Below are 13737 nucleotides of genomic sequence, written 5' to 3' on the forward strand. Positions count from 1 at the left end.
TGATCTTGAGGTCTCTTCCAACCTAGAAATTCTGTGATTCTGTGATAATTCATTTCTTACTGGAGTATATTCAGATGAATCACTGAAATTACACTTTGCAAAGGGATTTAACATCTTAAGTAATATGTGTCCATTTAACATTTTAAAATTTAGCATTTTAAATAACATATGGGTCACATGTGTAACCCACAATTGATTTTTTTTTTTTTCTTAACACCTACATCCAAACAGAAAGCATAAATCAGTGTAGAAATAGAGATCATTGTCTAGATGGATTGCCATTGTAAACACCAATGCTTCATGATCTGCTTTTTGGTCTCTATGACTTTGGTTGTCTTTTGTAAATGAGATGCCAATGCTGCTAAATTTAGACATGAATTTGAATCCAAGCTTTCCAAGCATAGAAGTGTTTTGACCCTCATCAAAAAGTCCAGATCCTGAGCCAGGTGCTCAGAGTTCAGTATGGTGAGATGTTCATGAAACAGAAGCTCAGACGGATGAATCTCTAATTAGAATTGAGAAGCAATCAACAAATCATAAGTAGGGTTATTATCTGCATTTTCTTTCTTCCTTTTTTTTTTTTTTTTTTTTTACTGCAAGTCAAGAGCTGTTCACAACCTAAAAGCCACCAGCTGAAAGGAGGTCTTTACTTAGACTAAAACTGTGCAGATACCCAGTACTAATCAGTCACCAGATTCAGAAAAGAAATTAAAGATTGATGAGGTTGCTTAGTAAGTCACAGAGCCTTTTAGCATCTGGTTTATAGATTGTAGGCCAGCACAGTAACTCTGGACTGAAAATGGCCATCTTATGCAGCCACTGACCTCTTGCTGTGATCAGCTGTACACCTTATACCTCAGCATGGAAATGTTTTTTCTCATTTATGACAACAAAGGCAAAATAAGCCTACAGTATAAAATAACCTAGCGTGTCTTTAAGTAAATCCTTGCCCGTCAAGAATGAAGTAGGTTGGAAACAGTCCTCAGGGCTTGCTGGTCTGTCAGCTTGTATTTGTGCTAAGCAAAGAAAGTCATTTTAACATCATAGAAGACATGTAGTATTTTGTTTTTCTTGTAGATGAATTACTGTTTCTCTCTTCTCTGATCTTCATTGAAGTATCTTCCTATATGTAATCTAGGAGAGGTAGGTGATTTTCACATATAGTGAGCGCATGCTTAGTGTGCCATTTGCACATCCTGGCTTTAGATGTTGAAGTAGCTTGTTCTTGAGAGAAATCACAGCTCTTCAATGCTGATGATGAAGGATTTGGGGGCTGTAAGTCCCTTAGGCTAAAGTTGTTTTTCTTGAATTAGTCATAATGTAAGAATCCAAAGCCGAGTCTTAACGAAAAATGTTTAATTCTTTTCACAGAGGAGTTCATTAGTGACAAAGTCATGAGGAGGAGGCTAGATGGTTATTAACTGGTATTGGAGTGAGCACTCTAAATCAGGAGAGATAAAATAATGCAAACCACGAGGACTGAAGAAGAAGGAAATAGTGTTACCAATTTGATTGCAATGAGGCAATCACTTCATTTTCATAACCTCAGATTTTATCCTTTTCAAAAAGCTCAGAGTATCTATGCCTGCCTTTGGTTTAAGTGAAAGCACACTCTAAAAACTCAGCCACTAAATACCGTTAGTGTTCTGTCTGCCTGGAGAGTTTCATGAGATCTTCCTGCTCTTTTTCCTATGGCACATGCAAAATATGGCACAAGATACACAACTGGCTAATTTCCAAATCCCTGTCATAACTTCAGTAAGATCAAACTGAACTTTAAAGACACTTTATCTGCAACTTCAGTAATGAAGATTTCCTAGATTCTAATTTTTGTCTTATTCTGGTTTGCAAGACTAATTTTTCTTTAAACCTCAGAGTTCATTTTTTTCCCCCAGTTGCTTGATGTCTTCCGCAATTTATGCCAGCTTGCTTCTAGTATTTAAGAACACATTTGCTCTCCATAGAAATTCTCTGACAGCCTCCCCTCCCCAATAAAATAAAATAAAATATTGTATCTTAATATGTTTGTATTATGTCTTTAGTCGTATTTAATAATACTGATCTGCTTAATGCCGTTAAACAGTTCATGGTGAAGGACTGAGGTGGACATTAACTTTTAGATGAGGTAGTTTTCATATGTATTTCTGCAACTTCCTGATAATTGTGATGTGAGTTCCCAAGCTGCATCCAGAAAGAGGCCGAGATATTTTGAAAGGGATAAAATACGGGAGTATACAGTTCCTTTGGCTTTATTCTAGTGTAACTGAGACTGTCAAGTTGAAAATGTGGGAGGATTAGTTAGTACACAGGAGGCAGAATGGTGATTATTGCTTTCAAATGGATCTTTTTTTTAACTCCTGCTGTGCATTTGGCTGCTGTGTTTCAGTTCACTGCAGAATCAAAATAGCTTCCTGTGCTAAGCAGGCAGTTGGGTTATTGGAACTGTAAACTCACATGGGTAAGATCACCAGGTATTAATAGATGGCATATCCTCCACAACATGTGTACCCTGTGTCCTGCTGCTGCTGGGCCCCAGCTGGTATTACTGCATCTCAAGTTGAGACTGAAGACAGTTGACACTCTTTCATTGACATGAACGCAAACTATCAGCTTCAAGCTACCAATTTGTGACCATCTGATGTACAAATTGAAGAACAATAATGTAAGACAATTGAGGACAGTCTCTGTAGTACAGAATTGTATTCCTCAGTTTGTGTTATTCAAAGCAGATTTGAGCCCCATTTAGAATTTAATTTTTTCCATCTGCCGTGTTTTAAAGAAAAGTAATAATTTTTAAAGTTCTGAGTTTAGCTGAAGTTGTGTCTACTTCTTAAATAATAAGCCCCAGCTGTTTATGGCTGAAACTGTGATCTGGTCTACATCGTCAAATAGTTATTCAGACTGGGATAGTTATGATAGTTTAAGGTTTTTAGGCAGTCAAATCACAAGGAAAGTCCCTGGGAACTAGGTGACTGAGTCCCTGTGGCTCTGCTGAGAACATCAATTATAAGCATATGTTTCCACAAGGTTTCCAAGCTGCAAACTGTGGCTCTTCACTGGGAAGTTCACCCTGTGCTCTTGCCTCCATCCAGCAGCTGCTCTCCCTGTATCCTTCTTGCAGAATGCCTTAGGCAGGCAGTCACCAAAACTCCTCCACGAGTCTTTTTTTTGAACCGCAACTTCCCCTGGACCTCGAGGCCAAGCCCAAGTGCATCTGGTTCCAGCTCACCCCGCACCATTCTGTGTGTCCTGCAGTGCAGTGGTGCTACCAACACCATGAGCTCTGGGTGACAGCCCCCTGCCCCTGTGGTTTCGGGGGTGAGATACTTATGTCCCACTGGGGCAGAAGGAAACATGGAAAAGTAGGTACTACTTTACACTGGTGCTAGTGGAGTTGGTAAATTTGAGGTGCCTTCTGTCAGATATAGACTGTAGGGAATTCTTCCATTGCTTTGGGTTATGTCCAGTACATGAATTCACTCAGGTGCAGGCTTCCTAGTTTTGGGTCTCAAATCTTACCAAAACGAATGACCCCACTCCTTGAGATGATTTGTGCATGTGCATCTTTCTTTGTCTTTATTTGTTTGCCATCAACTGCAAAAAGATTTTTTCTTTTGTTGCATTTAAAAAATCCAATAAAGCTTGTTTAGGTGACCTGAGAGCAAATTTTCCCTTGAAAATTACAGATGGCACCAAAACTGCTTAGGACTAAAATGTATTCTAAGATATGTATTTTCTTTTTTCTTTTTTATTTTTTTTCTTTTTCTTTTTTTAATACCTGAGTATGCATAATGTCAGGTTGCCTACTACCTATGATATGCAAAAGACTATCCTGCATATTGTTGCTTTAAAGCAGATGTTGCTGCTAAAGCTCTGATACAGACTTCCCTCTGAGCAGCTGTGGCCCATCAACGGAGATGCTCACCCAAGCCTAGGCACTGGAAAGAGAAAGAGAAGCAATCACTGCAGTGTGATAACAATTATAACAACACTGTGGAGTTGTTTTTTGTTGTTGTTGTTGTTGTTTGTTTGTTTGTTTGTTTTCCCAGGGAGGGCAAAAGGCCTTAACGTACACTTGGTGCCTGCTGCGGATTAAATGGTATCAGTTTACTACGATTTCTTAGTATGAATAAAAAACTCCAACAGTGTTCTTGTAAATATCTGAACAACTTTTCTCAAATGTTGAAATAATTCACCCCAGGCAAATACCTGGCATGGGCCAGTTGAGTCTGAACTCTTTGGCTGACAAATTATCACAAACTGAAAGGTTCTGTAATGGAAGAAGTTAAGTCAGCTTTAACCATGAGCTCTGTGAATGTTGCCCCCTAAAACAGGGGTGCAGGACATCGAGATGGTGCCTGCAGGCCCCGATATAGTTTGCTGTAAACATTGAGATGCATTCCACAGATCTTATAAGAGAAGCAAAGTGATTCTTCCTCAAACACTGCCTCTTTCTGAAAGACTCCATATTCGTGATTTGCAAAGTCACGACTGTGCCGAAAAGATTAAATGTTAGAGACATTTTAAAATGATGTTGTTTTCATACTGGTTTTCTGAACAAAGTAGGCTTATGTGATAGTGCCGTCTGATGGTTTAAAGCAAATCTGACAGATGGAAGAAGCACCAAAGATTATTATCTTCCTAGAAACCTTGTTACAACATGTGATGGGATATCAGAAGAAGATCCAAATTAGTGGCCTTTTTTGGTAGTAGATGACTGGAAGCTTGACACAGAGGGGGATTATGGGGAGAGAAGTATAAACCTGCTCCTCATTGTGCCCATAGCTACCAGCACGTCTGCCTCCTGCTGACCATGCACCTACAGGGCTGTTGTTAAGAAACAGGGTTATTGCACTGCAGCAAGTGCTGAGGGGGCACAGAATATAGCTCTACAGTGACCCCCATTTTATTGGATCTTCTGTCTGCAGAACTACTACTGAAAAATTCTGCTGGCTGCACTTTGGTCCTAAGAGCCCCTACGGCATGGGACAGGTGAGTGCTCTGGCTGCAGGTGCACCACATGTATTGGTCTCAGAATTTACTCCTGAGCAGACCAGAGTTCAGTTTAACTGAACTGGAAAGGCTCAGTTGTTATGGTGATGCCAGCCCAAATTCTGTGTACGCAGGGTCAGAACTGTAATCCCTATGGCTCACACAAGATTGTTTTATGGTTACATGCTTCTGGGTGCTTTAAAGCATCAACAGCAACATCAGCACACAACTGGTGATTAAGGAAGGTTTTCTCTGATCAGTGTGCTGGGACAAAAGGAAGGTTCTATATTCTGTCCTACCAAAGAATATGACTGGTTGACAGAGCTTGTGGCACGTTCACCACCAGACAGAAGTGGAAATGTTATGCTTCACAAGAAAAGATCCTCAGAAATCTCCTAATTGTTCACAGGCAAAGAGAAAAACACAAATCTCATGTTAGGACAAAATAAGAGGAAAATAAAAATAAGAAGTCTGAGTAAGACAGAAGTTCTGCAACTTTAAATCAAGAAAAGCGGAATTTCATTGTATGCATGCTTTTCTTTTCTCCTTAGTCATCCAGTGAAAGGTGGAGTAGTTAAGTTTGTGGCGCCTTTAAAATGACTCATTATTTCCATAGAAGCCAATTCATGTTTACCCTTCAAATCACTCGGTGGACATTAAAATAACGGAGAATTATATTTGCTTTTAATTTTGTTTCCAGACAGCTTGGCCTGAGTGCTCATGATGTGACTTGGAAACTATATCAAATTGTGATTTATTGTTGCTCATAATTGTGTGAAGATTGAAGATATGCTGGATGCTGCTCTTTTCCTTTTTTCTCCTCCCGCCTCCCCCATTCTTTCACTTACAGAGTGTTCTCGAGTGTAATGTGGTGAAAGGCCAGCATCTCTGCCTTTAATGCTTTTTCCTCTACAAGCCACAGCAAATGAATATTTTATTTTTTTAATGTGAAGTTATGTGAAATGATATGTGGTTTGTATATGATAACTGTTTTATTTTTTCCTTTCTCATATTATTATGTTATTATTATGCATAAATTTTGACTGTTTTGTGTAGTGTAGTCATGTTAGACATCCTTTATTGTGGGGTAGAGAGAGAGCAGTATTTTTTTTAGTTAAGCTAGATCAGTCCAGTTTCATGTAAATCATATGCAGAACACTAATTGAGGAAAGGTGGGGGACAGAATTTTATTTTCAGTAGAGCATCCATTACATATAAGAACATCAAATTTGCTTCACAGGTGGGTCAACTGATCAATTTAAAAACCAAATTTATATTATCAGGCCTTATGAATAAAGGATTCTGTTATTTTTAGTTCCTTTTTTTTTTTTTTTTCACAATTTTATCTGCTTTTTCCCCTAGTGAGTAAAAGCTATTCTCAGATTTTTTTGCATCATGTAATTTAGTAGAAGAAAACAAATGGGATTTTGCAAAATGTAATATAAAAGCATACAGAAGGTTATGCAAATTTTGAAAGTTTTTGTTCCAACCATGTTATGGAATCCAAAATGAATTATTCAAGTCAAAAAATGCCAAGTGATCATTAAAATCTACCAGAACATTGTTTTCATATTACATTTAAGAGCGTTCCTAGAAGATAAAAGTTCCCTGCTCTGACAAAAATTGTCAGTGTGACAGTAGGACATGCTGCCTGTGATTCGGTATTGTAAGTTGGCGGCAGTACGGGCACTTCATGGTATGTGAAAGTTTTCTTACAAGTTCCCAGTAAGCCCGCACCCATGCAAACATGGATGATTGCAGCTGGTGCTAGGAAGCGTGTGGGTCTGTCCCTGCTCTCTACCATCTTTTTTTTTTCTTTTTTTTTTCTTTTTTTTTTTTTTTAGGAGAGACCCCCTGTCTTTCATTTCTTTAACTAAAATGAAGCCTGAATACAGATAAGAAGTGGGAATCCACTGGGATTCCCAGGTGGTACCACAGCCTCATATACCCACCTGAATACCAGTTTAAAAATAGAAAGAAGAAAAATAAAAATAAAATAAGATAATAATTAAAAATAAAAACAATACCATCAGTTTTACAGCATTGTAAGGAACTTATTTTACTCGTTAACTTAGTTGTCAAAGAGCATGTTTAGTTGATGTGGTCTTACTTTTTTTTCTTGTCTGTTCAATTTCTTGTTCTCATACTCTAGAACTCTTTGATTTTAGTCACCACATGACATCTCTTAAATCAGAGTGAGAATGAAGTCACAAAGTGAGTAGTAAGCCAGCCTTCTCCAAAATTCTTGTGAGGAAACTGAATTCACAATTATTAGCATAGATTGATAAATGAATACTCACCAGTGTGAAATTAAAATTCACCTTAGCATGGCTGTTTGCTTTTGGTTGGTTGGTTTGGTTTGTTCTTTTTTTAATCAAGTTAGAGGGTTGTTTGTTTTTGTTGATTGCAAACATTATTCATGCCTGTATTCCCAAGTCTCCAGCCTTTGTGTTTGGATGAGTAAAGTGGTTTGGAAAGAATCCAGATCAGTTCATGCAGAGGCTATGCACATTAATAGAAAACCACATACCAAATCTGAGCATGGATTTTGTATGTGCTTTTACCCTTAAAAAAGACTGTACATATATCTGTACATGGGTGCATATGCATATATACTATGATGTCAATCTAAAATTGTCAGCAATTTACTGTTTTATATTAGGGAATAAAAAATACAGTTTTTAAAAATGTTTCGTGCATTCAATTTGTAATAGCTTTAAGGAAATAGTCATTTAAGTATCTGTAATTTTATCTAGTCAGAGTAGTCTGATAGTATTCAAAATTCATTTTGAAATGGATGAAATATTCAAACTGCCGGGAAAACAAACAAACAACAACAACAAATATTTTCCTATATAGATGTTCAATGCAATTAAATTTTAACATATAAACTATAAATTATCATGTGTTGTTAATGTGTTAATGTACTTAAACTGGTGAAAGAGAGAAGACCTGACTGCTTTTTTCTTCAAACTGAATTTAAGCATGATCTTTTCTCCTTTTAAGTATGCTGTAAGCATTGCGTGTGGTAGTATTACAAGTAGTTCAAACAAGACTGTACTACAATATATGTTATTTATATTATAATAATTGTATATAATACGATATTTAACTTATTTCCCCTGGCAGAGACATGGGCAACAGCAGTGTTGCTGTTTCTAAGGTGCCTAACCTGATCTGAGTGCTGGCTGTCCTTGGCAGTGAGGTGCTGACACAGCCCAGGGGCAGGATGAGACCCAGCATGTGGTGTCCCTGTTCAGGGGTCCTGTGGCCCCTGCACCAGCTCCTCACGTAACTCAGCAGAGCCTGATGTTGGAGCTGGGCAAGCCTGACGGGTCACTGATTCAAGGCCTCCCCATGTGTCAGAGGCTGTGTGGGAGAAATACACCACTAAGAAGAGCAAGGCTCTCCTTTGCCCCACTTGGTGCTTATCAGCGAGAACAATGTTGGCTGCTTTGCAAGACATTACTACTTCGGCACAAAATCTGTGCCTCTGCATATGGCCCGCTGAGTCAGACATGTTTACTTCACTGAAGTATTAATCTCTGTCTCTGATCGGCAATCAACAACTCCAGGCTCCAGGCTTAATAGAATTTCGAACTGTAGATTATGCAGTTTTGCTGAAAGTATGAGGCTTCTATCGCACTTTGAATGATGTATTCTCTCTTTCTCCCCTTTAGTCTGTTTTACATGGTGGAGACTAAGATAGATAATTAATTCCTCCTATTCCAAGCCTTGCCTTTTAATTTAAGATTTTTCTTTAGCATCTGCCAGAATCTTCAGCATGGACTCCTGAGAGATTAAGCAATGAAGAGAGCCATTAAATTAACTTCAGCCTTTTTTTTTTTTTTTTTTTTTTTTCAGTAGGATGAAGAAGCACTTCAGTATATCAAGTAGTTTATTTTCTTTGTCATGATAGCGAATTAAAATCAACCAGATATGTGGGGAAGAAGCTGATTTTTCTGGTTGCATGACAGGATGGAGAATGTGGAGTCCCATTTTCTGATACTGCCTTTGTGTGAACAAGAAGTAGGACATAAGGACTGGATCAGTGGAGTGAAAGAACTATTGCCAAGGACATGATAACCACACTATGCGATTGGGAAGGTAGAGTGGAGAGGTTTAGCTACACCTAGCCAATATATCGATTTCCTTAGACTTGCTCTGCTATTGCTTGTAAAGCATTTCATGAGAGTGAAGCTATGTAAAGCTCTGTTTTGTTGTTCTTTGATGTACTGTGAGGTCCATAAATGATGTCACTGGTGAGTCACTCCTGGCCAGGGCTCTGATCACTCTCCTGCTAAGCAGTCTGCCCAATTCTCCATGCTATGTACCTGCCACTCCAAGAAGCCCATATGCTCTTTTCACAGGCGTAACTGTCCCATTTGGAAAACTGCGTATCATAGATTTTACTAAGATATACACAAAAACAAATGAGTACAAAATTGTCTGGAATGGAATCTCAAACAAACTGCATGTACGCCTACTGAAAAGCCCCAAACAGTAGGACTGGGTTTATGTTTCAGAAGCACAGCAAAGGAAAAATGTTCAGTCTTGGAGTGTTTTGAATCAGTGACTCCACATAGAATTCATGGTGATTTATAGTGCACCATATAGTGAGGCTGAAAAGTCACTGCTGTATTCACAGTTCAGAACCAACAAACAATGTGCCTGATGCCTTTTTATTTATTCTGTTTCTGTAGCATATTTTAAAGTTCCTCAGTCTTCTGCAATTGTATCATATAGTTGTCAATTCACAGATTTGACACCTATTGTGCTTTTGGCAATGGATTGTTTCTTTCATTGGTAATATATTGCCCTACTGGGTTTCAGGAAGGGTGGCAATTAGAGCTGCTGAATGTTGGGAAATTTGGAGAAGTTCAAAGATGCAGTTATGAATAAAGCCTCTTGTGCATGTGCTGGAAGCCCAGTGCTCCAGCTGTGTTAGATTCCCTGTGTGCGTGATTTGTGGCCTGACTACATGTACGAAGGCAGTTTGCATGGACCACAGTTGGTTTGCAGTGTGCAGAACAATTATGTACATGTACTATGCAAGATATGTCAGTGGTGCAAACTGCTTCTTGGTATTATTTCTGCTTACACATCACTTTGGTTAATAATTGTTTTTAAATGATATATGTGAAGTAGGTATGTATTTCAAACCCAAGGGAGACTAAGGACCACCTGAACTGGTCATACAAGCCTGTAGAGTAATTATTCTCATTACTTCTGTCTGAATAAAAAAAAGGACTGGAAAATCCACTTCTCGCTCTGTTTTGGTTTTAGTATAGCTGCCCAACACACACTTGGTTGGAGAAGGAAGTTGTGACCACTGCACCAGAATGCTATATTTTAACATCATGGAAATATTTTTAAAATCTCAGAATATGCTTGTGATTCATTTAATTCATCTAAGCATAATCACTGAACATAAATTACTTGTCCTATATGCCTCTGTGGACAGTAGAAAAGCATCTTTCAGGTGGGACTACTCCCATCCTAAGCTACGAAATTATTTGTGCAAATAGCCCCTGGCCATTGACTATGTCTCTGTAGGGAGCCTGAACAATTCATTCAGATGGATTAAGTAAGCTGCAGATGCTGAAAGCTGGGAAATCAGATATGATGAAGTTCTAAACTCATAGCAGACTGAGCGTTAGGCCTGATGCTCAATCTATTCAGAATGATTTATTTAAACAATTGTTTCATGCTATTAATTTTCCATTCTGTTTGTAATGGCTTTAACAAAAGTTGCTAACAAAGTTCACCATTACCTCTGTTACTGATCAGGAGGTTGCTCATTTCTATTGCCTTACCTGTACTACTTTTGTTTTCTTCAGTCTTCTGGTACCAGTATCACAGTGGATATCGCTGTCATGGGAGAAGCACATGGGCTCATTACTGACCTTCTAGCAGACCCTTCATTGCCTCCCAATGTGTGTACTTCGCTAAGAACAGTGAGCAACCTGCTTAATACACAGTTAACCTTCCAGGCCATCCACAAACCAAGGGTGAACCCTTTGGTGTCCTTCAGTGAGAACTACACTTGCTCTGACTCAGAGGAATGTCCAGAGAAAGGAGAAAAACTAGCTATTCCCAAGGTAAGTACTGGACAGTAACTCTGACCTTTCTTTAAGGGATAGCACTAGATTAATGGGAGATCTCTCTGGAATTTTTGCGTGTTTGCTTTAGATTATCATTTTATGCACTAGTCATACTCTCCAATATATGAACGGTTAAACAGACTATGGTTTTCATAGCAAGACAATCCCTGTGTATTTTTCAACTCATGGCCAGCTAAAGTTTGGTTCAGGCATCTTTAGAAGATGATATTTGACAAAAGATAATTCACACAGATGATGTGCATGTTTTCCTTGTGGGTGTTGGTTGGAGCTTAAGAGAGAGAAAAATGATCAGGAGCAAAACAAGCAAAAGCCTTTCAGCATCTGAATCACAAATCTGCCCCATTAATTCTTACACAGAAATTCCCCTCACACTCAGAATATTTGAGCCGCTGCATATGGGGTGACAATCCTACTCAATGAACAGCAGGGTATTAAGTAGTAATGTAAGGAACCTTTTTGCCCACTGTGAAGGTCAGAATTTTACATTTTTGTAAAAATTTCAGTCTTTTCTTTCTTCCCTTAGCTATGGGTGCAAAACCTGTAGAAGTCAATAAAAAAGTTGCTAATGATGACCTCCATGGGCTTTGGACCAAATTCAAAATTATATACCAAACAAACAAAAAAGATCACAACACTTAGTATGACAAATATTGTGAGCTCATGAGAAATAATCTTGAGACAAAAAAGAACACTGAACTAGAAATATATATATATATTACTGCCTTGACAGATGGCTTTATGAATGCTCAGGAATTCAACAGGGATATTATCATTGTTAACCATCCACATTTAGGAAGTTAGGAGCTAGAAATAATATATCAGCTTTGAAGAAGTTTGCACTGCATGTTCATTGTTAATTAGCTGTCCTGCGAGGCCTACATTTCACTTTCCAAACTGTCCTGGTTTCAGTTAGGACAGAGTTAATTTTCCTCCTAGTAGCTGGTAGGGTGCTATGTTTTGGATTAGGATGAGAAGAGTGCTGATAACATGCCGATGTTTTAATTGTTGCAGAGCAGTGCTTACACTAAGCCAAGGACTTTTCAGCTTCTCGCTCTGTCCTGCCAGTAGGCAGGCTGGGGGTGCAGCAAGAGCTGGGAGGGGACAGACCCAGGACAGCTGACCCAAACTGACCAAAGGGGTATTCCATACCACCTGACATCATGCTGAACAATATATAGTGGTGGCTGGCTGGGGTGAGGGGGCCAGATGCTGAGAGAGAGGCTGGGCATTGTTCAACGGGTGGTGAGCAATTGCATTGTGCATCATTTGTTACGTACACACTAATATTATTATTATTATTTCCTATCTTAATAAACTGTCTCTATCTCAGCTCACAGGCTTCACTTTCCCGTGTCTCTCCCCCATCCCAGAGAGGGAGGGGGGAGGGTGAGCGAACGGCTGTGTGGTGTTTAGCTGCCAGCCGGGTTAAACCACAGCACAAACCAAACCACAATACTTTTTTCATGCGATTTCACATGTACAATAAAATATAAATATATTGCACAGTAAATGCTGTTAACATTTAATAGTTCAAATGTCACAGACAGCATTCATTTTAGCATTTCCTGACATCTGAATTGCAACACTTGTGATTCTTTTTTAAATCTATATTAATGATGACAATTATTACCCTTCTTGCCTGCGTAGCAACTGCATATAAGTGGATGTTCACAGGTTTTGAAGCACATGTTCCAGTTAAGTTTAGTGTACGCATATGTAATGGCTATACTCTAGGCCATAAGGAGAAAAATTACATGGAAGAACACTACCATCACACGAGCAAACACAGTGAACACATACCAGTTTGTGGTTGCATAACACCCAGTGAAAAGAGAAATGAAGGATGAAGAAATGAGTTAATGCTACAGAGGAGTAATTTGACTGAAGAATTCACTGACATGAATGCATTGTGGTTCATAAAACTAATGTTTGCAGTCCTTTATTTATGTGTCTAAATATAGATTTAGGGTCTTTACCTTAAGCATCTGACACTGAGTCTTTTGGTTATGGAGTTAGCATGTTAACATTTATCTGTATGCTTGAGCTTCAGACTGACATGTATCTTCCATCTTATCTCTCTTAACCCTCTGTCAGAGTCAAAGCTCTCTATTGCAGAGACATTTACTTTTGGTTCTTAACTATAAAAATGACATAATAATTACAAGAAAAACATCTTACAAAATCATGGTAGAATCCTCCACAAAGACTCTTTATCATTAATCCCTTATTATCTGTCTGCCTTTGAAAGCTTTGGAAAAATGATACAAGTCCTATTACTGGAGAAAAGGAAGAATCAGATAAAAGAAAAATGTAAGGTGGCCAAGAAAAATCTTCTGTAAAGCGTTGCTTTTTGTAAGTTTTTTCAAAATGTCAGATCACAAAAGTTTTATTATAAATTGGGGAGATATAGCAGGAAAAAAAAGTTGAAGCTTCCCTACCTTATTTTTCTTACAGCCTTTCTTGCCTTGCATCTTTGATGTCTGAACATTCATGACATTTTAAATCACAGAACAGTTGAGGTTGGAAGTACCTCTGGAGATCATCTAGTCCAATTCTCCAGCTCAAGCAGTTTTGGCTAGCGAATGTGACGCCCATCTACAAGAAGGGCCGGAGGGCTGAC

At 38.6% G+C, this 13737-nt stretch overlaps 1 protein-coding gene across 7 annotated transcripts in view; it reads left to right on the forward strand.

The window, feature by feature from the left end:
- The window catches only part of PDE3A (phosphodiesterase 3A), a 275364-nt gene that overhangs the window by 208550 nt on the left and 53077 nt on the right, over nt 1–13737 (forward strand). For all 7 annotated transcript variants that reach the window (XM_035348050.1, XM_035348040.1, XM_035348031.1 and 4 more), the window contains one exon: nt 10833–11093. In XM_035348050.1, coding sequence (XP_035203941.1) covers nt 10833–11093 — 261 coding nt within the window. The remainder of the gene's footprint in view (nt 1–10832; nt 11094–13737) is intronic.

Source organism: Oxyura jamaicensis, chromosome 1, assembly GCF_011077185.1.
Source record: "Oxyura jamaicensis isolate SHBP4307 breed ruddy duck chromosome 1, BPBGC_Ojam_1.0, whole genome shotgun sequence".
NCBI classification, from domain to species: domain Eukaryota; kingdom Metazoa; phylum Chordata; class Aves; order Anseriformes; family Anatidae; genus Oxyura; species Oxyura jamaicensis.